We start from the raw sequence: 23,393 nt of genomic DNA, 5'->3' as shown, positions 1-23,393 counted from the left end.
TTCTCAGTCTACTCCTCCTCCTCCCCCTCCGTCTGTTCCTCCTCCCGCCCCTCCTTCGCTCCCTTCGCCGAGCAGAACTGAAGCCCATCACCTACACACGCTGCGTATCTAAAAAAGGCATCATCATCATCATCGTCATCATCATCATCATTATTATTATTATTATTATTATTATTATTATCTTCATTATTATTATTATCATCATTATTACCATTCTCATCATCATCATGTGTGTGTGTGTGTGTGTGTGTGTGTGTGTGTGTGTGTGTGTGTGTGTGCTAAATGCAGATGTGCAGAATACTAATAATACCGACTATTATGTGTAAAATACCAATAATACGATGCTAGTCACGAAGAAGTGCAATGGAAAAGGATGCTGAACCTTAGTATAGTCTTTTTAGGCCACTGAGCTGAGGGATGGCTGTGAAAGGACGAAAATCTGGGCCGAGTTAAGATGAAATGACTATAGAAACTATTTTTTTTTTTTTCTCTTCGTAGATAAAGTTCAATTATTTTTTCTTTTTTTAAAATATTCAACAGGTGTCACTTGCCCAGTCCCGTCAGGTGAGTTAGAAAGCTCCCTAACACCTCTTTCTTAGCGATTTATTTTCCTTTACTACGTACTAATACTCTCTCTGGCCCGTATTCTTGTTGGGTAAGGAAGTTCCGTCGTACTTCTTCCTAAGCGATTTATTTTCCTAACTACCGACATTACTCTCTCTCTCTCTCTCTCTCTCTCTCTTTCTCTCTAAGCTTTTTATATTTTTTTAATGTTGACACAGATTACATAACACAGGAATGTGGCAACGGAGCAGAATCAGGAATAAATCGGTAAGGAAGAGGTGTTAGTAAGCTTCACATTCGCACGAATCAGGAATAAATCGGTAAGGAAGTGGTGTCAGTAAGTTTCATAACCGCACGAATCAGGAATAAATCGGTAAGAAACAGGTGTTAGTGAGCCTCCTAGCCGCACCAAATTACCGCCCCAGGTGTAGTTAATTAAAATATGGTTACCTGACGGCATGGGGTATGTATGCGTTTTCGTGGATGCCGGTGAAGAGGTGGGCGTGTGGACCCCTGGCGTATAGAAACACGTCCTCCCCGGCATGGTTGGACTCGATCATGGGTACCGTCGCTGCGCCAAGGTAGTGAGGATCGGCTGGGGAAGTAGGCAGAGGAATTTTATTAGGTACAGCCAGGGTACAGCGTTGAAGTGTGGAATAAAGACTGTGGGGAGCGAAGGGGAGTGTGGCCGATTAATTTCTCCTTGTCTTTCCCCCTCCCCCCCCCCTCTCTCTCTCATACACATAATCTTGCCCATCGCTACTTCTTCCTGCCCTTGGGGGTGGGGTGGGACGCCTTCACGTGGTGGCAGTGATGTAAAATTCCTCTGACCTATTATCCAAACGTCCCTCTGATCTCTCCCTAGCCCCTGGATAGAGGATGGTGGAACTTCAGCCTCTAGTCCACCGGGTTCACATTTCACATAAACCAGGGGATACTACTACTACTACTACAACATTACTACCACTACTACTACTGCATATACTAGTCCCCTCCCAATCATCATTATCCTGAATCTAAACTACCCTGCCTCATACCCTCACTATAAACTCCCCCTCACATATACAGCCTCCCTCCTCATCATCACCACCCATACCACACAAAGCCATCCTGCCCCATATACTCACTGTAGTCTTCCTCAGAGGGGTCAGGCCTGGATCCGTCCTTCTCTCCTCTGTACCCGGGTCCATTGGTGTACATAATGGCGGTGTAGGGGAGGCCATCTACGTCTGAATAATCGGCCAGTCCTGTAGAGTGGCCGAGAGGGAGGTGAGGGCTGATTAAGGACGTAATATTTCGCTCTTCCTTCCATCCTGTTTACTGTAATTTCCATCATTATAATCCACCCTGTTGTAAATTTCGTTCCCTTCCTTCCCATCAACTGTAAATTCCTTCATTATAATCCACTCTGTTCCAAATTTCGTTCCATACCAAGCGTGATTTAGTTCCTCCTTATATCACATCTGCAATTTGTTCCAGTGCTACTCATGGTACTGTAAAAATTCCTTCCACCCCATCAACTGTAACTTCCTTCATTATAATACACTCGTTTGCATATTTCGTTTCACAGCAATCCATTATTCACATGACTTAGTTCCTCCTTATATCACAGCTGCAATTTGTTCCAGTGCTACTCATGGTACTGTCATATTTCCCTCCATCACATTCCACTGTTCGTAGTTATTATCTGTTACCTCTGTAGATCATTATTTTGCAGCCATAATAAAGATCCAAAGGTGACCTGACTCAATAACTCTGATTATCTACAAATATATGTCTAAAATTATCATTGCTTTGGCTATGAGCTACTTATATTTTAAAAACACATATTACTGAAAAACAATATTTCTACTCCACTCGGAATGGGGATAAGTTGAAACAGTACTATTAGGAAATTTACAGACTGACAGACACACACACACACACACACACACACACACTCTTAACCCTCTCACACTGGCTTCTTCCCTATAGTAGTTTATTTCACACACACACACACACACACACACACACACACACACACACACACACTCACCCAGCACATCGGATCCCCTGTCCTGGTAGCCATTGATCACCACGGGCTGGGAATGGTCTGCGGTCACCAATATAAGGGTATCCTCTGGGTCGGTCATAGAGTCGGCCAGCGCTATAGCCTTCTCGAACTCCAGGGCTTCCTCTATGGCGGATCTGTGCTCGTTGAGGTGGTGAGCCCTGTCGATGAGGCCTCCTGAAAGTACGCAGAAATACTCGTAAGTTAGAAGAATTACTCGTGAGAAGGTTGCAGAGATACTCGTAAGTTAGCAGAAATACTCGTAAGTTAGCAGAATACTCGTCAAAAGTTAGCAAAAATACTCGTAAGAAAAACTAAGAAAGTTTGACAGTTCTCGTATTTTTGCGTTTTCTGTATGGGTTTCTGGCTCTTATTTTTGTGTTTTCTGTGTTTATATTCCTGGTTCTTATTTTTGTTTTCTGTCTCTGTTTATGGTTCGTATTTTTGTGTTTTCTGTGTCTCTCTGGTTCGTTTTTTGGGGGTGTTTTCTGTGTCTCTGTTTATGGTTCGTATTTGTTATCTGTTTCTGCTAATGGTTCTTCTTCTTGTGTTTTCTGTGTCTGTGTCTGTGTTTATGGTTCTTATTCTTGGGTTTTCTGTCTGTGTTTTAGCTTGTTTTTGTGTTTTCTGTCTATGTTTATGGTTCTTACTTCTGCGGTTTCTGTGTTCTTATTCTATAGCCTCTCTGTGTCTGTTTTTCTTATTTTTGTTTTCCGTCCGTGTTTATGGTTCTTTATCCCATCTCTACCTAGGGCTCGGTTGATCTTGAATTAAGCAATGCCACGTACACCAATTTTTTTTCGAAGACTGTGGGCTCTGTTGATGCTACTGCCTGATGTTCCTTCCTCGTGCTGCTTCCACGTAGCTAAGTCGATGGATAAATGTAGCCTGGAATTATGGTCTATCTACTACTTAAAATGCTACGTACCTTCGACAAACAGGTAGAAGCCATTACTATCCCTGGTAAGTATTTCCAGCGCCGCCCTCGTCATCTCCTCCAGTGTGGGGTTGCTTGTGTCCTTGTCCACATAGTAGGACATGTGACTCCAGTCGAACAGGCCTGAGGGGCGGTGGAGGGGGTTAGAGTGGGTGAATATTACGCTGAGTTTGATACTGTATTTGGGGAGAGACGGATGGATGGATGGATGGATGGACAGACAGACAGTTAAAGAGAGAGAGAGAGAGAGAGAAGGTTTAAGATTATTATTTATTGACTGCAAGAAGGCCATTAAGGCAGGCAATTAATTTCTGTTAAGGCTCAGTCTTCTATCGCTCTATTTATCTATCTGTCGATCTTCTGTCCAACACATTAATTCCAAAAGAGGCTGCCACAAACAAATCGCCTCCACGTCGCCCTGTCCCCTGCCATTTGACTGCCCTCTATTCAACTCACACACCCCTCCTATATCTCCCCACGGCATGCCTCCATCTCATCCTTGGTTTCCCTCTTCTCCTCTCCCCCTCCATCTCACTCACATACACTCTTCTAGTCAGTTTTTCATTCTCCATTCTCTCCATGTGGCCAAACCATCTCAAAATATTTCTCATAACACTTTCAGTCACACACATAACAGTTTCTGCTAAGGCTAATTAATTTTCCTGAAACTAAAAGCAATCATTGACAGTACATCCACATTCCTAATTATACCTCTGCACGAACAGGGACAAGGGAGGGGAAACAACCTTTATCTAACAGTCTAATCGGTCCCAAAATCGAACTCAAGGCCTTCCAGATGCCAGATGGATATTCGACCACTGCATCACCCTATTTGTGGAGTGGGTTAGAAAAGACATCACCCACCTACGAACTGAAAATGTGTTAAGCTGTGGGGAGGTGGGCAAAGGGCGTCTGAAAAGATAAATTATACTATACTCTATTTACTCTAACTTGGCTTAAAACTGCCATATCTCCATCTTGAATGCTAAGCTGTGACATCAGATTAACAGTAAAATGTGGAGCTATTCACGAAGAAGTGCTATGAAAAAGAAGCAGAGCTGTGGTATATACCGTCTCTTTCTGTCATTGACCAGCGTGGAATAAGTTGCAAAAGGGCAAAAGTCTAGGTCAAGTTAAGGTGAAAGAACTATAACATACAGAAATTGCGTTTACTGCCAACAGGGGAGGAATTTTAGGGAAGGATATGATTATGTTAGTGAGACGAAGGGTATGTGTATGAGGGGGGTATGGATGGAGGGGGCTATGAGCATTATTTTAATGATGAGTTAGAAAAAGGGTGTGTGTATGGGGGGTATGGAATGAAGGAGCGATACTACTATTATTCACGCCCCTCCCTCTGTGTAAGCTAACTATAAATGAGATTATTCGAGTCTACAAAGTTACATGTTTACACCAACTGCCTTTATGCAACTGTTGAGGCAGTGCGGTCTTAAGTTACGATTTACTGTGATTAAACTACTGAACTACATCTCTCAGAAATATTCAATTGACTCCTCAGCCACCATTCAAGACGGGCCGCTGTTCACAATATCACAACATCGAACCCACTCACCCAGCAGATAGTCCGTGGTGGATGTGTCAACTCCCAGGAGGTCATTGCGGTGCCAGACATAGGAAGCGTTGCCCAGCAGTGTCTTCTGGTTGACCCACGTCTCAATCAGGTTCTTGCCGTCGTCCCTCTTGCCTCCGTCCCCGTCTTCAGGGTCGTCCACGCCCTTAGGAGTGAACTTCTGGCGACCACCACCTAGGATTACCTGGGAAGGGAGAGGCGTGGAAGTTACTGTTACTGTGCTGCTACTATTGCCACTGCTACTACTACTACTACTATGACTGCTGCAACTATGACTTCTACTACTACTACTACTATTTTTATTATTACTATTATTATTATTATTATTATTATTATTATTATTATTATTATTATTATCAGTAATTGTAGTAGTTATAGGAGTGGACCCAGGTTCAATTGAAATGTAAACCCGGTGGACTGCAGGCTGACGCTACCTTTTTCCAGCAGTCCACCATCATCCTTTCGGGGGACAGGGAAGGAAATGAGGGACGTTTGTACACCAGGGCAGCTCCACCACCCGGCAATAACGGTGCTACTACGTGAAGGTGACCCTCTCCACCACCATGTACATGTACTTCACTAAATTCTCCACCACCACATCAATACACATCACAAACATCACCATCACTACATATATACATCACAAAAATCATCACCACCACATCAATACACATCACTAACATCACCACCACATCAATACACATCACTGAAAACACCACCACATCAATACACATCACTAAAATCACCACCACATCAACATACATCACTAAAATCACCACCACACCTCCACCACCACATCAACATACATCACTAAAATCACCACTACATCACCACAGCCACATCTCCACCACCACATCAACATACATCACTAAAATCACCACTACATCACCACAGCCACATCTCCACCACCACATCAACATACATCACTAAAATCACCACCACGTCACCATTAAAATCACCTCCACAACTCCACCACCACATCAAAACACACCACTAAAATCAGCACCACATCACCACAACCACATCACAAAAATCTTCAGGGGCGACATAACACCTTAATCTGTGAGCCCGTTTCGCCCAACACCAGCTGCTCGGCTACATCGTCACACAGCTCCGAATCCTCCTCCGCGTCGTTAACGTCATCGTCGCTCTCCCAGTGTCTGTGGAGGGGGGGGGAGCAATTAAACAAATAACAACAACAATAATAACAACAAGAAATCTACACTATATTTCTACACTCGATTACTATTCTGTTCCACTCACTGTTTTTTCCTTGACCAAACTTCTTCTCCCACTAACCGAGAAAGAGAGAGAGAGAGAGAGAGAGAGAGAGAGAGAGAGAGAGATCCAATAGGCGTAGGAAGTAGAAAACGGACACTATGGAAAACGGATATTAAACAAACAAATGAAACAGACCTAAGTAACAAAACAGACTTCCCGAAATTCTTTAGTTTGGAAATTCTGAAATGAATTAACTTATTTTAAAACGTTTTCGGCCAGGGATAACTTCAATATACAATAAAGACACATTTAATCCAACCTAAATGAACATGACAAACCTAACCATTCATCCATCCACCATCCTTTTTTTTTTTTTTTTTAAATCAGGAGCGTAGGGGCCCAGGGCTAGGCTACCCAGTCCCAGCATATAAAGCGAGGGTGACCAGCCTTACTCGCCCCTGACTGGCATTGTGAGTAGTAAATCCCAATCCCCCCTTCAGATGTACACCTTAACTCTCCCATCAGGTTGAGGCGCCTTAACCCATACGCCCACCAGGCCTCACCTGGCTACACTGTTACCACCCAACGTAGTAAGTGATTTCCTGAATTACAAGATACCATTTGGTGTGTCATTCTGTGTAGTCAACTTATATTGCACTACATCGAGTGAGTGGATGGTGAGCTCCCCTACAACAAAAAACTAACCTAATCTAACCTAATTTAACATGACCGACACTCTATGATAATGTGACCTAACTTGACCTTGGGTGACCTCTCGTGGCCTCACCTCTCTGCCGTGTGGGCGTAGTTGCCGGCCGGGGAGGCGTGGGTCACTCTTGTTACCGTTACGATGCCCGTTGACTTGCCCGCTTCCTGTGAGGGGCAGATAGATAGATAGATAGATAGATAGACAGGTAGATGGATAGACAGATAGACTGACTAATGGACGGGCAGATAGATATATACAGATAGACATTTTTATGACTACCTTTCACGTGCCTTAAGCAACCCTAGAAACTGTAGGACTGGGACGATCTCTCTCTCTCTCTCTCCCTCTCTCTCAAACATCTACACACCCAATGAACACCCACCTGGAAGTTCCTCAGGATGGACTTGGTGTGGAACTGGGGAACATTCATAGCATCGCAGTCATTCAGGAGTACATTGGCATCCACACCGATAGTCGCCTGGTTTCCCTTCACACCCGTTAGATAAGCCGTGGCACTGGCTGCGGAGTCTGTCACTACCTTGTCTGCGCTGTATGTCTGTAAGGAGGGTACATCATCATCATCATCACCACAACCATTATTATTATTATCATCATCATCACAACCATTATCATCATCATCATCATCATTACAACCATTATCATCATCATCATCATCAACACAACTATTATCATCATCATCATCATCATCATCACCACAACCATTATTATTATTATTATCATCATCATCATCACAACCATTATCATCATCATCATCATCATAATTATCCTTATCATCACCACTAATATAACCTTTTTTTCTCCTTGTCGTCATCATCATCAACATAACTATTTTCATCACTCAAATCATCAGTAGCTTTCATTAGCATCACCACCGTAACCATCATTATGTCTATCTATCCATCTATCTATCGCAACACAATAAGGGAAGGCCTCGGTGGTCAAAAATCTAGGTACTAAAGCTCTTACATCTATCTATCTATCCAGCTTTTTATCTACGTCTATCACTCTATCTGTCTATCTATCTGACCTTAAACCACCCTCCCTCAATATCCCTCTATATATGTCTTCCTAAACCATCCTTCTCTCTCCATTTCTTCCATTTTCCATCCCACCCTAACACATCTCTCTCTCTCTCTCTGTCTATTTATATCTCTTCGTAAACCATCTTTCCCTCTCCATCTCTTAACCAAAACAATCCATTCTCTGTCCCACCCTAACCCACCTCTGTCTCTGTCTATTTCCCTATCTATTTTTCTATCTATCTACCTCAGCTCACCTTAATCAACGGAAAGTTAAGGTGTCTTATTCTCTACCTCACCCTAACCCACCTCTCTCTCTGTCTATTTCTCCATCTATCTATTCATTTATCGACCTCAACTCACCTTAACGGAGAGTAAGGGAAAGTCTCTTATCCTCTACCTCACCCTAACCCACCTCTCTCTATCTATCTCTCCATCTATCGACCTCAACTCACCTTAATCAACGTAGAGTAAGGGAACGTCTCATAGGTCATCACTTCGTGCTCAAAATTACCCGTCCTTAACCCCTTCTCCAGCCTGGCCGCGGTTAAGGTGGATATCGATGTACCGTCACCCAGAAAGACGATCACGTTCTTGGCTTGCTTAACGATCGGTATCTTAGACAGTTGAGCCTGTAGGTCGGCCTGCATGTGGGTTTCCCAATAGTTACTGTCTGGAGAGGTGACCGAGGTGATTAGATTGATGGTGAGTTACACGTACGTACATATATACAGACGTACTGTACATGCATACTAGTACATACAAACACACATTCATCTATATCTACATATCTATATCTATATCATCTATATCTTTATCTACATATCTATCTATATATGTGTGTGTGTGTATGTATGTATGTGCGTATGTAAGGCAGGTGAGATAATATTTTCAGGAGGCGTCAGAGTAATAGTTCTCAACGAGGGTTCCATGTGGGTTCATAAATTATTTCAGAGGTTCACAGTGGGTTACGAACAATGGAGATTATAAGGAAAGTCAATGAAGTTCAATTAAGAGATATCCTAAATATTAGTTATATTATCTGCATCGCTGTTACCCATGGATATTCCTCGTGGTAGAGTCAGTTTTCTCAGTGCGACGTGGGACTTAAAAATATATGGATTTAAGTTTCATGGATCTTCCTAACCAAAATGCATGTGTGCTGAGAACCAAATTTATGTGATGTAGAATTTTTTAAGTGTGGGTAGGTTCATAGATTTGCGCTAGTATGATCATTATTTGTAGGTCAAAATGATGTTACACGTCAAAAAATAACCTGCAAGGGGATTCTTCTCTTCCGCATCTGATACGAACAACTTGAATTTTTCTCGCTATATCTATGGGGAAAAGGTGAAGGGGGGCCACGGGGATTTTTCATGCATTCCAAAGTTGAAACTTGAATATGTTTGAGGTCCACTGCCTTAGAACACAGCTGGAGACGGGATGGTGTGAGGGGGATACCACTGTCTCCTTCACTGTTTCCTGTCACCGTCTGTGCCTTGTATCTGTCTTACCTTCCACCTAACCCCCTGCGACTTAACCCTTTACCCCTGCCGTACTGGAAGCGTGACACATAGAGACGGAAGGCTGGTGGAGGACAAGGGTGATGTAAATACTCTTCTTACTCTAAACTGGCCTAAAACTGCCACATCACCATCTTGAAAGCTGAGTTGTAGCAGTAGCTTCACACTAGAATACAGTGCCAATCACGAAGAAGCGCTATGGAAAGGATACAGAGGTAGCAATGGCTTTCTGCCACTGAGCTACGTGAAATGAGCTTTAAATGGCCGAGAATCTGGGTCAAGTTGGAGTAAAAGGAGTGCATTAAGTACAATTACCAACACCTCCACGAATCAATGGGAGTGAAGCTTGGGTGTGATATCCCTTAGAATTTTTCAAGCGGGACTGGTAGGGTCGGGAAGAGGTGAGGTGGTGGTGGGGTGGGGGGGGTAGGGGTGAACAGAGCCATAGAGTTGGCTCTAGGGGTGAAGCAGAACATCCCTTTTTGAAGTACGGGTGAAGGACAACACCCTTTGCCCTTTAGATTATTAAAAACACATAACTACACACTGCATAGGGCAAGGAGGTAAAGGAAATAAAAAAAAAAGTAACCATTCGAGTATTTACAGCTAGACAGATAGATAGATCGACAGACAGACAGACAGACAGACAGATAGATACATAGACAGACAGATAGACAGATAAACACACAGATACATATTGGGTTCAGTAGAGGAAGATAAGAGAGGCATTGGGGTAGGGTTATCATTGCAAAGATACAGGGCTGATAACACTGACCTTCTACACGGGTCCCGGGCGCTACCACCCTCCTGGGACCGTGGCCCGTGACGTCTAAATGGTCTTGGTCCTTGTCTGTGGGGGAGAGGAAGGTTAGAGACTGGTGGTGGTGGTGGTGGTGGTGGTGGTGGTGGTGGTGGTGAATATTCTCCTCCAGACGATTCTGAGAGGGGTTGCAATGATATAAATATGATGATGATGGTGATGATGATGAATGACACCAACACGTCTAATACTAATACTAATGCATACACTACTACTGCTACCATAACTGCTGCCACACTACTACTGCTATTACTACTACTACTATTAACAGTAGTAGTAGTAGTAGTAGTAGTAGTAATAGTAGTAGTAACCCAATGATTACCTGAAACGTGAACCCAGTGGACTGCAGGCAGAAGTTACCCTCTCCTGCAGTGCATCATCCTTTCCGGGGATAGGGAGGGAATTGAAGGACATTCGTCCAACCGGGCAGCTCCACCGGCCAGTACTGTATTATCGGTGACACCACACGAAGGCGCCCCTCTCCAGCAGGATTATCGTTTTTTTTTTTTTTAATGCAAGAAAGAAGGAACCAAAGGCTACGAGCCCACATTAAACACACTGCTTTTGACAGACTGGAGACTGTAGGAAGTAGGAAATGCAAGGGAGACAGTTCCAGAGTTGACCTGTTGCATACATGAAGGACTGAGAGTAACGGTTTACTCTTGCATTAGAGAGCTGGACAAAAAGCGATGAGAGTTTGTTGCTAGACGGGTGCTACGTGCCCGTCGTGGAGGTGGAGGGATGCAAGCAGACAGTTCAGCGGAGCAGTGACCACTGAAGTGGAGATAGGGAAGAGATAATGATACAACAGTGCAGCGAAGAGACAGAGGTTGAAGGAGCTGGTAAGAGGAGGAGAGTTAATGAGACGAAAAGCCTTTGACTCCGCAAAACTGAGATGAGCTGTATGTGGGAAGCCTCCCCACATATGAGAGTTGTGCTGTACACAGGGTCAAATAAAACCCGTGTATAAAGTCAACAACTGTGCAGGAGTAAAGAAGGTACGGAGTCATCTAATTAACGCAGGAAACGGATTTACTGACAAACACAGCAAACACCCTCCATCAGAATATAATTAGGGTCATTACACCTCGTAAATATCTACTGAGGATATATTGCCACTAATTATATATAAATGTTGGCAATTTTGTTACTTATTCTCCTCACCAGTAGCGGAGAAATGTGTCTTGGGATGGTTTGGCCATGTAGTGAGGATGGAGAGACTAACTAGAAGAGTGTGTCTGAGTGAGATTAAGGGGGTGACCAAGGGTGATATGCAGGGACGGAGTGGAGAGATATATGAAGGAGGGTATGAGTTTAAATGTATCAACAAATGGTCTAAAGTTTAACAAAATCGTCAGGAGCGACCGAGAGAGAGAGAGAGAGAGAGAGAGAGAGAGAGAGAGAGAGAGAGAGAGAGAGAGAGAATTTACAGAAAAAAACATAAATACTTACATCTGGGTCGATTTCTTTGCAGTTCCTGAATTCTCCGCCATCTTGGAACTGGAACAGAGAAAGAGACAAGATTAGTTTGTGTGTGTGTGTGTGTGTGTGTGTGTGTGTGTGTGTGTGTGTGTGTGTGTGTGTGTGTGTGTGTGTGTGTGTGCAAAAGGTAACTGTTCTCTTATCTACGCCAAATCATATCAAAAGACACTACAAAGCAAGAATATAATTACACACACACACACACACACGAGAGAGAGAGAGAGAGAGAGAGAGGGAGGGGGGGGGTCACTGTCACAACATAATCACCTATAAATAACACTCCCCTAACTCAGATAAACACACTTGTCTAACACTGCTAAGCCTTGTCAATTGTGTTGGTTTGTATTTGCTGGTTTATGTTTTCAAGGGTGGTGGAGAGGGGCGCCTTCACGTGGTGGCACCGGATTAACTGGGGGGGATCCACTGCCTGGTTGTAAAACGTGTCTCATTTCCTTCCCTATCCCCTGAAACGAGGATGGTGGCCTGCAGAAGGGAGGAACTTAAGCCTGCAGTCCACGGGGTGCACATCCACAAGAGCCTGAATGTTCTACTACTACTACTACTACCGCTACTACTACTACTACTACTACTGCTACCGCTACTACTACTACTACTACTGCTACCCCTCCTCATTCTCATCCTTTTCCTACTACTGCTACTACTACTGCTACCGCTACTACTACTACTACTACTGCTACCGCTACTACTACTACTACTACTACTGCTACCCCTCCTCATTCTCATCCTTTTCCTACTACTTCTACTACTACTGCTACCGCTACTACTACTACTACTACTACTACTACTTCTTCTGTACTACCATTACCGTCCCTTCGCCTCCTCCACATTCTCATCCTCATCCTTTTACTGCAACTACTGCTACAACTACAACTACTACTATTTCACTGCTACTACTACTACAACAACTACTACTACTACTATTTCACTGCTACTACTACTACCACTACTACTACTACTGCCGTTATAGTCTTTTGTTGAATGCTGAGCTGTAACAATTAACACTATATTATGATGCTAGTCACGAAGAAGTGCTATGAAATTGATAGAGCTTGCCATCTCTCCATCTTGTATGCGGGGTTTTAACATGCGGGACTAGAACTAGAATAAGGCGCTAATGAAGAAGATTTGCTATGGAAGGCATGTAGGGCTGTGGTATTGTTTTGGTCTGGGGTGAAGGAACTATAGTTATGACTAAGGTGAAAATCTCTCTCTCTCTCTCTCTCTCTCTCTCACACACACACACACACACACACACACACACACACACACACAAGAAGGGACAGTTCTAAACACACACACACACACACACACACACACACACACACACACACACACACACACAAACCAAAAACTCGAACATGAACACACAAGAAGGGACAGTTCTAAACACACACACACACACACACACACACACACACACACACACACACACACACAAACCAAAAACTCGAACATGAACACACACGAAGGGACAGTTTTACACACACACACACACACACACACACACACACACACACACACACAGAATAAGTCGCTATAAGAAACATACACTAGCTTTGCTGGACAAAGAGCCAAGAGGAATGAAGTAAGGCAATTATGCAGCATAAAGCCAGCTTTTCATTGGTTAGGGTGCCTAACCGAAACGAAACAGTAAACTGGGGTCATGAGGGGGTCGTGACCTCCTAAGTGAGGTGTTAGCTCTTCTGGTAGTCAGCTTTTGCTGACGCTATACCAATAAGAATGAAGATGCCAACATAAGAAAATTAATAGAGTTTTCAATGGCTACGGCCATTGCTGAATCCTCAGCTCAGAAATTTTTGTAAAATACAAGTTATTATGGTTGTACAATAATCTTGGAGAGAGTACCATAATTTTGGCCGCGCTGTGCGACAACCTCGGATCCAAGAATTTCCATCCCTACGGCGCGGCAGTGCCTGTGGCAGTGGCCTCCGGGCACCCTGTTTGGAAGGCAACAGGGACACCCTCCAAGCGCGCCTCGGCACGGTAGTGTCCCGCCATTATACACCCACTGATAGTAGAGCAGCCTCATGGTGTCCTACTCCCTGGTTTGAGACCCTCTCTACTGGATGGAAGTGGCAGCCTGGGAACTGCAGTGCCTGTATACCCTCTGGCATAGATCTGAGCCCCATTCCATCCCGGTCCCCAAAAAAGCGCTGGCGAAGCCCGAGCCATGCCTCCCCTCAGGTCCGCCACTAGGTAGCGGGGGCAAAGTTTCCTGGCTGCTTGCCCTTGCTGGTGCCAACCACTGTGGCGTGGTGAGGTGCGTTGTATGCTGATGACTTGGTGCTGTGTGCAGAGAATGAAAGGAGGCGGGGGAAAGATTTAGGTAGTGATGAGACGGAATGAGGCACAAGGGTTTGACAGCAAACGCGGATAAAACAAAAGTGGTGATATCTTGGGCTGGTGGCGGTGCTATCAGATCAGAGGGAGTGTGGCCATGTACGGTTTGCCACAAGGATGTGGGAGGTGACTCCATCTTGTGCAGTGTTTGTGATAAGTCGGTGCATAAGAGATGTGCTATTAGGGTTAGTTTGCGAGATGATGCTAATTTTGTGCACGCAGTGTGTCAGGAAGAGCATACACAGATTGGCATGCGCGAAAGAATTGTTCTTGCTGGGAAGTCTCGGAAGTGTGTGGAGGAATTTTTTGTTTGGGGGACATAATATGTGTTAGAGGTGGGGCTGGAGCTAGATCTATGGCTAGGGTAAGGGGTGGCTGGAGGAAGTTCAGAAGTTGTTGTCTCACCTAACACTAAGAAGGCTCTCCCTTCATACTAAGGGCCCTTCTGTATGAGGCATGTGTTGGAAGTGTAATGCATAGTGAGACCTGGGTAGCAGAAGAGGATATTCGTAGGCTCAGACGTACAGACATGACGTTGATTAGATGGACGTGTAGTGCGTCCCCCTTAGCCTAGGGGGGCTAATATTGCGACTGTGGAGTTGAGACGAAGGATGGAACTAGAATGAACTGGTGTTGTGATGAGGAGGGGTAGATTAAAATGGTTTAAACATACTGAAAGGATGGACGATGACAATTGAGTGAGAAGGGTGAGAAGCGTTACTGTCGGGGATAGGGTTGGGAAAGGCAGACCGAAAAAGACATCGGACGAGATCTTATGAATGTGACTTCAGGGATAAAGGACTAAATAGGGAGGCAGCCAGAGATCGAGCAGCGTGGAAAGCCGCCATTAGATGACCAAGGCAGACGCACGCAAGCATGTTGGAGTCTTATAAACGAGACGAAACGAAAAATAACAAATCGTTTGGTAAAAAAATCATCACCAGACAGAATGGGTGAACGATTTATTCTACATTATTACACATCTTTGCGCATTTTTCTACCTATTTCGTATCTACAAATGTTGCACAACTAACACACAAGAATACTTTACCCCTCTCATGGCAGGCTCAACTCTTGTATTCTATTCCAGCTAACGCCATACGATTTAATTCAGTTGAGAGTTACAAGTGAGAGTTCAAGATGGAGATGGAAATTTTTAGGCCAAGTTAAAGTGAAAGGAAGATAGAATAAGGAATAAGGACCCACTCTACTAACCCCACGCGGCCTGGGATGACAGGAACAGCGTGAAGGTGATGGCGAGGAGGAGGAGGAGTGGAGATGAACGTCCGCCCATGATGGTGTCTAAGGAGTGAATGCCGCTGTCTTTGATTTCACACCCGCCCTTTATATAGAACTGGTGGCACTGTTCTAGGGGGAGTTGCCAAGTCTCGTCCGATATTAAAACTATTATTATTTTGTTATCAAGTTCATTTTTTCTTCTTCATTAACAAGTTCACGAGGACGACGTATTTCAAGGTCCGTTTCTTTCTTCTTTTCTTCTTCTACTACTTCTTTTATTACTGCTGCTACTACACCTACTACTATTACAACCACTACTACTACTACTACTACTACTACTACACACACAGAAGAATGTAAGTGTACTCTAGCTGTGTGTCTAAACCCAATGTACACAACACCTCTTAAGGCTTGTAGCTTGGCCCGTGCAGACCTTCATTGTGCCTCATATGTCGTCTGCAGCTCGACAAGGGTAAAAAATAAATGAATACATACGAAACGAGGATCCCTTCTTCATCTCCCTTCTTCATCTGTTCATCATATTAATAAACAGAGGATCGTTTATTTATTTATTCATTACCGTATATAATTGGAAAAGAGGATGGCTTATTCATTTATTCATCATTAAAAAGAGGATCATTTATTCACCATATCATAGAGTGTATTGGTGTTGTGATGAGGAGAGGTAGACTGAGATGGTCTGGGCATGTGGAGAGAATGGGGGATGATAATTGGGTGCAGAAAGTGAGAAGTGTTAATATTAGGGGTGAGGTTGCAAGAGGTAGACCGAAAAAGACCTGGGACGAGGTCATTGAGTGTGACCTCAGGGATAAGGGACTGAACAGGGAAACTGCCAGAGATCGAGCTGCGTGGAGAGCAGACATTATGTGTCCAAGGCCGACGCATGCAAGTATGCTGGAGCCTTCAAAAACGAACGAACATTGATAAACGAGGCTCACTGCTTCATTTATTCATCATATTAAAGAAAGAGGATCGCTTCTTCATTTATTAATCACATATTTATAAAAGAGAATCGCTTTATTTCTTTATCATATTAAAAAAGAAAAGAAAAGAGGATCGCCTACTCATTTATATCCCACAGCAACATCATTTAAAAAGTGGTAACAGCTCCTTAAGATCCAGTACGGTTACAGTTACTCTTCGCCTCCCTCCGTTTCTCTGATTAACCAAAGGATAGGTAGTCAAAATTCCTCTCTCTCTCTCAATACCTATCATCAAAATTAATAACTGTCTGGTGATGGCTGCGTGATGAGATTGTGGAAAAAATACTGAGTGAATATAGACCACTGCACACACATTAAAAAATAAATAAATAAAAAAAATAAAAGATGGAACACTTGCGAGGGGAAATCAATCAAACCTGAAATAAGTGAATCGGATCATGCTTTATACACCTGGTAATCGCGTTTCATGTCTTGTACACCTGGTAATCGCGTTTCATGTCTTGTACACCTGGTAATGGCGTTTCATATCCGCCTAAGTTAATTAATGTCCCCAAACCCTTAGCTAAGAGTGGTCCTTCATGCCCTTAAAGGGGAAATAGTCTGAATACAAGAAAAACAAAGAGGACAACACACATCCTTGTATGCCACACTCTCTTTACCACATCCACCAACCAACACATTTCAAGAGTACAGTGTTATTATTTTTTTTAAACAGCCCTCAGATACACCCCAGATGCCTAGTACACGCATCTCAAGCACACCCCAGATGCACACCAGACACACTACCACTATCCCTTACCCCTCAACTCCTCCCCAGCGGTGTGACGCTCATAAAACACTACGGTGCTAACCTGGCAAATTTCATCCTTCAGAATGATACTGAAAGAGAGAGAGAGAGAGAGAGAGAGAGAGAGAGAGAGAGAGAGAGAGAGAGAGAGATCCGTTCATTTCTATGCCTCGACACACTGCATTTAAAAGGCTGAGAGTCCTAGGCTTAAGCACAGACAGGAAGACAGTTCCAGACTTCACCTGTTGCCTACATGAAGGACTGGGTTTATCGGTTAACTGCTGCATTAGAAAACTAAGAAAGAGAGAGAAAAAGGATAACAGTTTGCTGCTAGATGGGTGCTATGCGCCCACCGTAGAGGTTGAGGGATGCAATTACACAGTTCAGAGGAGCAGTGACCATTGAAGTACTGATAGAAAAGGGATAAAGATGCAACAGTGCGGTGCGGCGAAGGGACAGAGGCTGTAGGGAGTCAGTAAAAGGATTACAGTCAGTTAGACGAAATGCCTTTGTCTTGGGTTTATTGAGAAGAGCTGTATGTGGGGATCATACCCACACATAACAGTTGTATTCGACACAGTGGCGAATAAAATCCCTGTATAAAGTCGACAACTGTATGGAGATAAAGAGGACACAGAGCCGGCTAAGCACACCTAATCTCTTGGAAGCAGATTTTGCAAGAGAGGTCATATGATCTTTCCATGAAAAATACCTAGAGTATGAAACCCTAAGAATGTTTAGTGACGATGCAGGATTGAGCTGGATACATTATAGGATACTCCTGTGAAAGATTTTGGCGAGTGAACAGATGCAGGAACTGAGCTTTTGATGCATTAATAAAAAAAGATTACTTTTATCCTAACCAGAGATTTGAGCCAAGTCAGACATTAGGTGTGCCATAGTCTCATCCCTTGTTTGTTCAAGTAACTGCTGCGATGGACGCTGCAAGAAGTGGATGGAAAGGTGAAGGGTGGAGTCATCAATGTATCAGTGGATAGAGTTAGGCGTACAGCTCAGAAGGTCACTGATGAATAGCAGGAAGAGTTGGTGACGAGGCAGAAACCTGAGGAACACCACTATTGATAGCTCTAGGAGATGAACGGTGGACGTCGACAGTAGCATCTATAGAAGGACCAGAGAAGAGGCTAGAAATGAAGGCACATATAGAAGGAGAGAAACCGTAAGAAGGTAGTTTGAACTGTACCAGTCTCGATCGAAAGAGATGTCAAACGCAATGGAAAAGCTTTCGCCTGTCTCTTCAATATCGACACAGTTTACATTGGTAACGTATACGAGACCACAGAAGTGTAAAGTAGAAAGCAAATCCCTGAGGAAAGTGTGTTATAAAATCACCTAAGCAACAATAATACTGATCATTTAAGCATCATGTATTAAGCTTTCCTCTCCCAGGATGATCGCGCTTACTTTATCCCCATGCAAACATAACTCTTACATCTAAAACTAATCTCACCTAACTTACTCCCACCTAGAAAACAAAGTGGCCATCAGTGCTATACCTCTGTTCTAACCTGACAAATATCCATAATCCATTTCAGCTCAGTTGACGGCCAAGTGTAGTCAGACTGGAGGGCTGATTTGACTACACCTTTTTCCCTCTAACTTGGCCTATAATTGCCAGCTTTCCATCCTGATTGCTGAATTGTAACAGTAGACTAACACTAGAATATGATGCTAGTCACGAAGAAGTGCTGTGAAATGGATGAAGTTATAGTAGTCTTTTTCTGCCACGGAGCTACATGAAATAATCTACAAAAGGACGAACGTCTGGACCAGGTTAAGGTGATATACCCACAGGACACCCATTCCTACCTCACAACAGATGGTCGCAGGCTTAAACAAGTATGTGGGTACTGTGGATACGTCGAGTTGCACCCAACGCCAATCGATATGTTTAAACCAAATGTGGAATGCATATTTGTGGGATGCCGTGTTTCTGCCATTTCCCGATGCCACGAATAATGGGGGAAAATGTGAAGCGCAAAAAGATTCTTCACACTTGTTTCATATACAAATGTTACAGTAATACACCATATAACCACCATTCCCGTACCGTCACACTTTCTAGTCTCATCCCATTCCACAACTAGAATGCACTCAGACAGCGCATACGCCCGCCAATGTCATTGCCATTAAAAAGGATCCAGATCCGGATCCGCCCCCAAATTTAATCATTTCTTCTTTGGCCCATGGTTCACACTTTCCACAAAATTTCAGCAAAATCCGTTCATAACTTTTTGAGTAAATTTGCTGACAGACAAACAAACAGACAAACAAACAAACCAACGCCGGCAAAAACATAACCTCGTTGGCGGAGGTTAGTATATCTAAACATTAAGGACAAACTGTGGAATCCATTTGTGAAGTGTGCCGACCGCATGAATGTGGAATGCCACAATTATTGTTCAAGCCTCCCTCCATATGGCTCATCGAATTGCGTACAACCATGACTTACAGTAGTATTCACGCCGTGGGAGTAGCCCAGTTCCGCCAGATGAAAAACAAACCGACTAAAATCACCAAGAAGACTCATTCCTACCTCACAACTAAGGTCCACTGAATTTCATACATACACGATTTAGTATTCAGGTTAGGCGTGACACAGCTCCGTCATGTAGAAATAAACGGGCAATATCGTGTCTCGCATGATTTTTATTTTATAACTTCACAAGGTTACTTTACACAAGGTTTCTTTAAGGCTAACATTGAGCTAATAACGTTATCTTAACACAGGTCCAAAGCTTAACCGTATTGAGCTACACTTATTGAAGAACTTAAGATGAAAATGGCTTGCCTCATAATTAACCCCTAAGGTCATCAGTATCTGTGGCTCCGTAACAGTTGGCAATTATTATAAATGTTCCTAGAGCACTTTCCTTACTCAAAAATTATCCCTGAAAAAATGATTAATAAATAAAGTATCTCGCGGAACACCCTTTATAATCGTAAATATGGTGACAGTACGGGGTGTGAGATGTGAGGGATTTGGTTTGTTTATGTATTCCCTTACACATCCTCTGGCTGTCTCTAGATGAGGATGGTTTGCGTGTCACTCCAGGGCTGAGCGGGACATGCTGTCGTTTTCACACACACACACACACACACACACACACACACACAATCACCATCACCTTTCTCCCATCATCATCATCACCTTGCACAACCATCATCATCATCATCATCCTCTCTTTCACTCTATGTTCCTATCACCATCATCACTTTACACCACCACCACCATCACAACCACCACCACCACCACCACCATCATCATCATCAACATTACGGACCCCAATAAGTAGCGTAAAAGCCAGACCTATAATTTTACACTCAAATTTCTCTCACTCACTCGTAGCTGAACAAAATGGTCTGGCATGTGCTGGAACAGAACACTAGAGTTATTCCCAGCATGAGAAGGTCAGTCTTAAATATTACCTAAGTCAAAATGGTAAAAAATAAAGTGACCATAAAAATATATATAGGTCTTACATTAGGATAAATTTACGTAGAGATGATGATGATTATAATGATGATATGATGATGATGATGATGATGATGATGATGGATTTTTTTTTTCGAACTGGAGGGGTTAAATCCAGCCTTCATCAACCCCTTCCCCACAACAGATACCCCTTAAGGCTGAATAAAATCGTCTGGAGACAGCAAGAATAAACTGATAAAGAAGTTAACACTCGCCTCCAACGACTCACTCACAGCTGAATAAAATCGTCTGGCGTTGGATGGAAGAGAAGAGAATAGAGGAGGAAGGGGTTGATGGCGACAGTACTCAATGATGGCCTAGCGTAGCCAAACTGGAGGCTTTGATTTCACTAGTAACCAAGGAGACTCGACCTAGTATTGGAAGTTTTAAGAGTAGCCCGGTTCCGTCAGATGAAAACACCCCAACCGCCATACGTTGAGGCTCCTATGGCCCACTCTCCGCTTAGTAAAATCGTCAGGCGTTGGCTAGAGTTGGCCTGACCATGAGAGGGTTCAGGGGCAAGGAAGAGGGTCTGGGCAGCATCCTAAGCCACAGGAACTTAATACAACACCCATTTTCTGCTCCGCCAGGTGTTTTGTCGCGTGTTGCGAGGACGGCTGTCAGTGTTATCGAAGTCCACCCAGCATCACTGATTCATTTTTTTACTCTCACTGCCACACCCAAGCCCACACCAGCAGACTCAGCATGCAAGATGGAGATATGGCAAATTTAGGCCGACTTCGAGTGGGAATTGTGTGGTTGTTATCGCCTGCCTTCAGCAAGGTGAGGCGATACAGTTTTTGTCGATGTATGTTTGCGTGTATTTGTATCTGTTGCCAAAATATCTCGAAATTTGTGGACGAATTTTCACCAAACCTTCAGGAAATAGCAGCTATATGGAAGTGCAGAAGCCTATTGCTTTTGGTGACGATCTGATAAAAGACGAGAGAATGCCAGCCGTCATATATCTTTTTAAAATGGATCGGCTTTTTGCGAAACGCGGTGACTGAATTCCGTAGAGTTTTGTGTTAATTTCTTCATATTTCGTTTGTAGGTAACTTACTTTATCCAACAACGTACTTAGGCGGGCGATTAGCATTCGGCCCCTGAATGCTTTTGTTTGTCTTTATTCACTGTGTTAATACAGGTCTATATGGACTGGTTTTCTTGCATGTTTCCTGTAAATAATTTGGTCTCTCTCTCTCTCTCTCTCTCTCTCTCTCTCTCTCTCTCTCTCTCTCTCTCGTTTATTCTCGCTGTAACTACACAACTTTGGCCTAACAACATGGCTTGAAGTAGCTAGAATAATACAAAAACTTAGGTCATCGTACTGAAATGGTGTACGAGTGAATGTAGTGTTAATGGAACTTTACGTGAGTGTGTGAGTGAAATCCAAGTGCCAGACAGCAAAGATCATATGGCACTATGGTAGGATTTAAGGGCACAGAATGGAGTAGGGAGGACACGGCAAATGATAATGAGAAACTAAAGAGGGATTTTAGATTAGGTGAAGGATGTGGATTGTTTGTTCCAACGACATAATACGATCTACAGATGGAAGGAATAATGAAGAACAAGCATCGACGCATAGGCTATACGGGACTAAGGTTGGCGTAGAAGTGGTCTTGGCGATGAATTAGCTTGGTTCTAAAACTGTTTGGCGTTAAAGCACAGGGAGGAAGGGAGGAAGAGCCAGTGTCAGAGGGAAGTCCTTAAACTATCCATGTCATAGAACCAAATGTCTAACCTGAATAGGAGTAGATGGAATATCAAGAAGAGAATAAGAGTACAGTTGGGAGAGAAAGATTGAAGACAAAGAGGCACCTTTTAGTCGCCTTTTACAACAGGCAGGGATACTGGGGAATAATTCAGCTTTCAAGGAATATATTTAGACAACGCAGTTTTGATCATGATTTCTGCGATCTGTGAAAAATACGACAATATTTAAAATTAATCCAGTTGGTTCTACCCTTGTGGCAAGATAAGAATTAGGTCGATATTTCGAGTTACAGATTAGCGAGTGATGAACTTCAAGGTGGCGTCGGCAACCAAGGTTAAAGATTACATTTTTAACTCTTCAATATGATAACCTACTTTTGTTTTTTTCTTGCTAATAGACTTTTTTTCCTGCTGTCTGTCTGTCTGTCTCTCTCTCTCTGTCTCTCTCAGACGCCTTAATCCCGTAAGGGGTGGCCACAAACAAATCACCTCCACGTCGCACTGTCCTCTGTTATTTTGCCTGTCCTCCCTCCAACTCACATCCCCTCTCTCATATATCTCTCAACTCCATCCCTTAAAGAAGTACATAATTAAATATGAATAAAAATACACGACTGGACTGACGGAACTAATTTCATCCATAATAACTGATGACTGGCAACACAGGCCTTCACGTGGTGGCACCGAAATACCTGGCCCGGTTATATAAGCGTCCCTCAGCTCCCTCCTAATCCCAGAAAGGAAGATGATGAACCGCAGGAGAGTAATTTAAGCCTGCAGTCCACCGGGTTCACGTTGAGATGAGCTTGGGGCCACAGCATCAAGAACAAAAACATCATCATCTTACAACAACAGCATCATCAACATC

General features: G+C 43.5%; 1 protein-coding gene across 1 annotated transcript; it reads right to left on the bottom strand.

Moving 5' to 3' along the window:
• Positions 1-8: 8 nt before the first annotated feature.
• LOC145399446 (alkaline phosphatase, tissue-nonspecific isozyme-like) lies at positions 9-10,486 on the bottom strand. The gene is made up of 11 exons (XM_080272061.1): positions 10,411-10,486; positions 8,568-8,785; positions 7,455-7,628; positions 7,151-7,236; positions 6,197-6,302; positions 5,125-5,326; positions 3,543-3,674; positions 2,600-2,791; positions 1,692-1,811; positions 1,015-1,159; positions 9-108 (listed from the first exon to the last, which is right to left on the bottom strand). Exons 2-11 carry the CDS (start codon positions 8,760-8,762, stop codon positions 9-11), a joined length of 1,452 nt encoding a protein of 483 aa, XP_080128187.1. The 5' UTR covers positions 8,763-8,785; positions 10,411-10,486.
• Positions 10,487-23,393: the final 12,907 nt, after the last annotated feature.

The sequence above is a fragment of the Coenobita brevimanus genome, chromosome 49 (genome assembly GCF_032717465.1).
Source record: "Coenobita brevimanus isolate Jiangsu-jjx chromosome 49, ASM3271746v2, whole genome shotgun sequence".
In the NCBI taxonomy this organism is placed as follows: Eukaryota; Metazoa; Arthropoda; class Malacostraca; order Decapoda; family Coenobitidae; genus Coenobita; species Coenobita brevimanus.
The sequence above is the reverse complement of the archived record's forward strand: the minus strand, read 5'-3'. Positions and strand labels throughout refer to the sequence as shown.

Coding starts and splice junctions, on each gene's coding strand:
- LOC145399446 (XM_080272061.1), bottom strand. CDS start 8,762: ATGCAGGCCGACCTACAGGCTCAACTGTCTAAGATACCGATCGTTAAG. Junction 3,675..5,124: donor CACCACGGACTATCTGCTGG/GTGAGTGGGTTC, acceptor ACCGCCCCTCAG/GCCTGTTCGACTGGAGTCAC. Junction 109..1,014: donor TACATACCCCATGCCGTCAG/GTAACCATATTT, acceptor TGCCTTTTTTAG/ATACGCAGCGTGTGTAGGTG.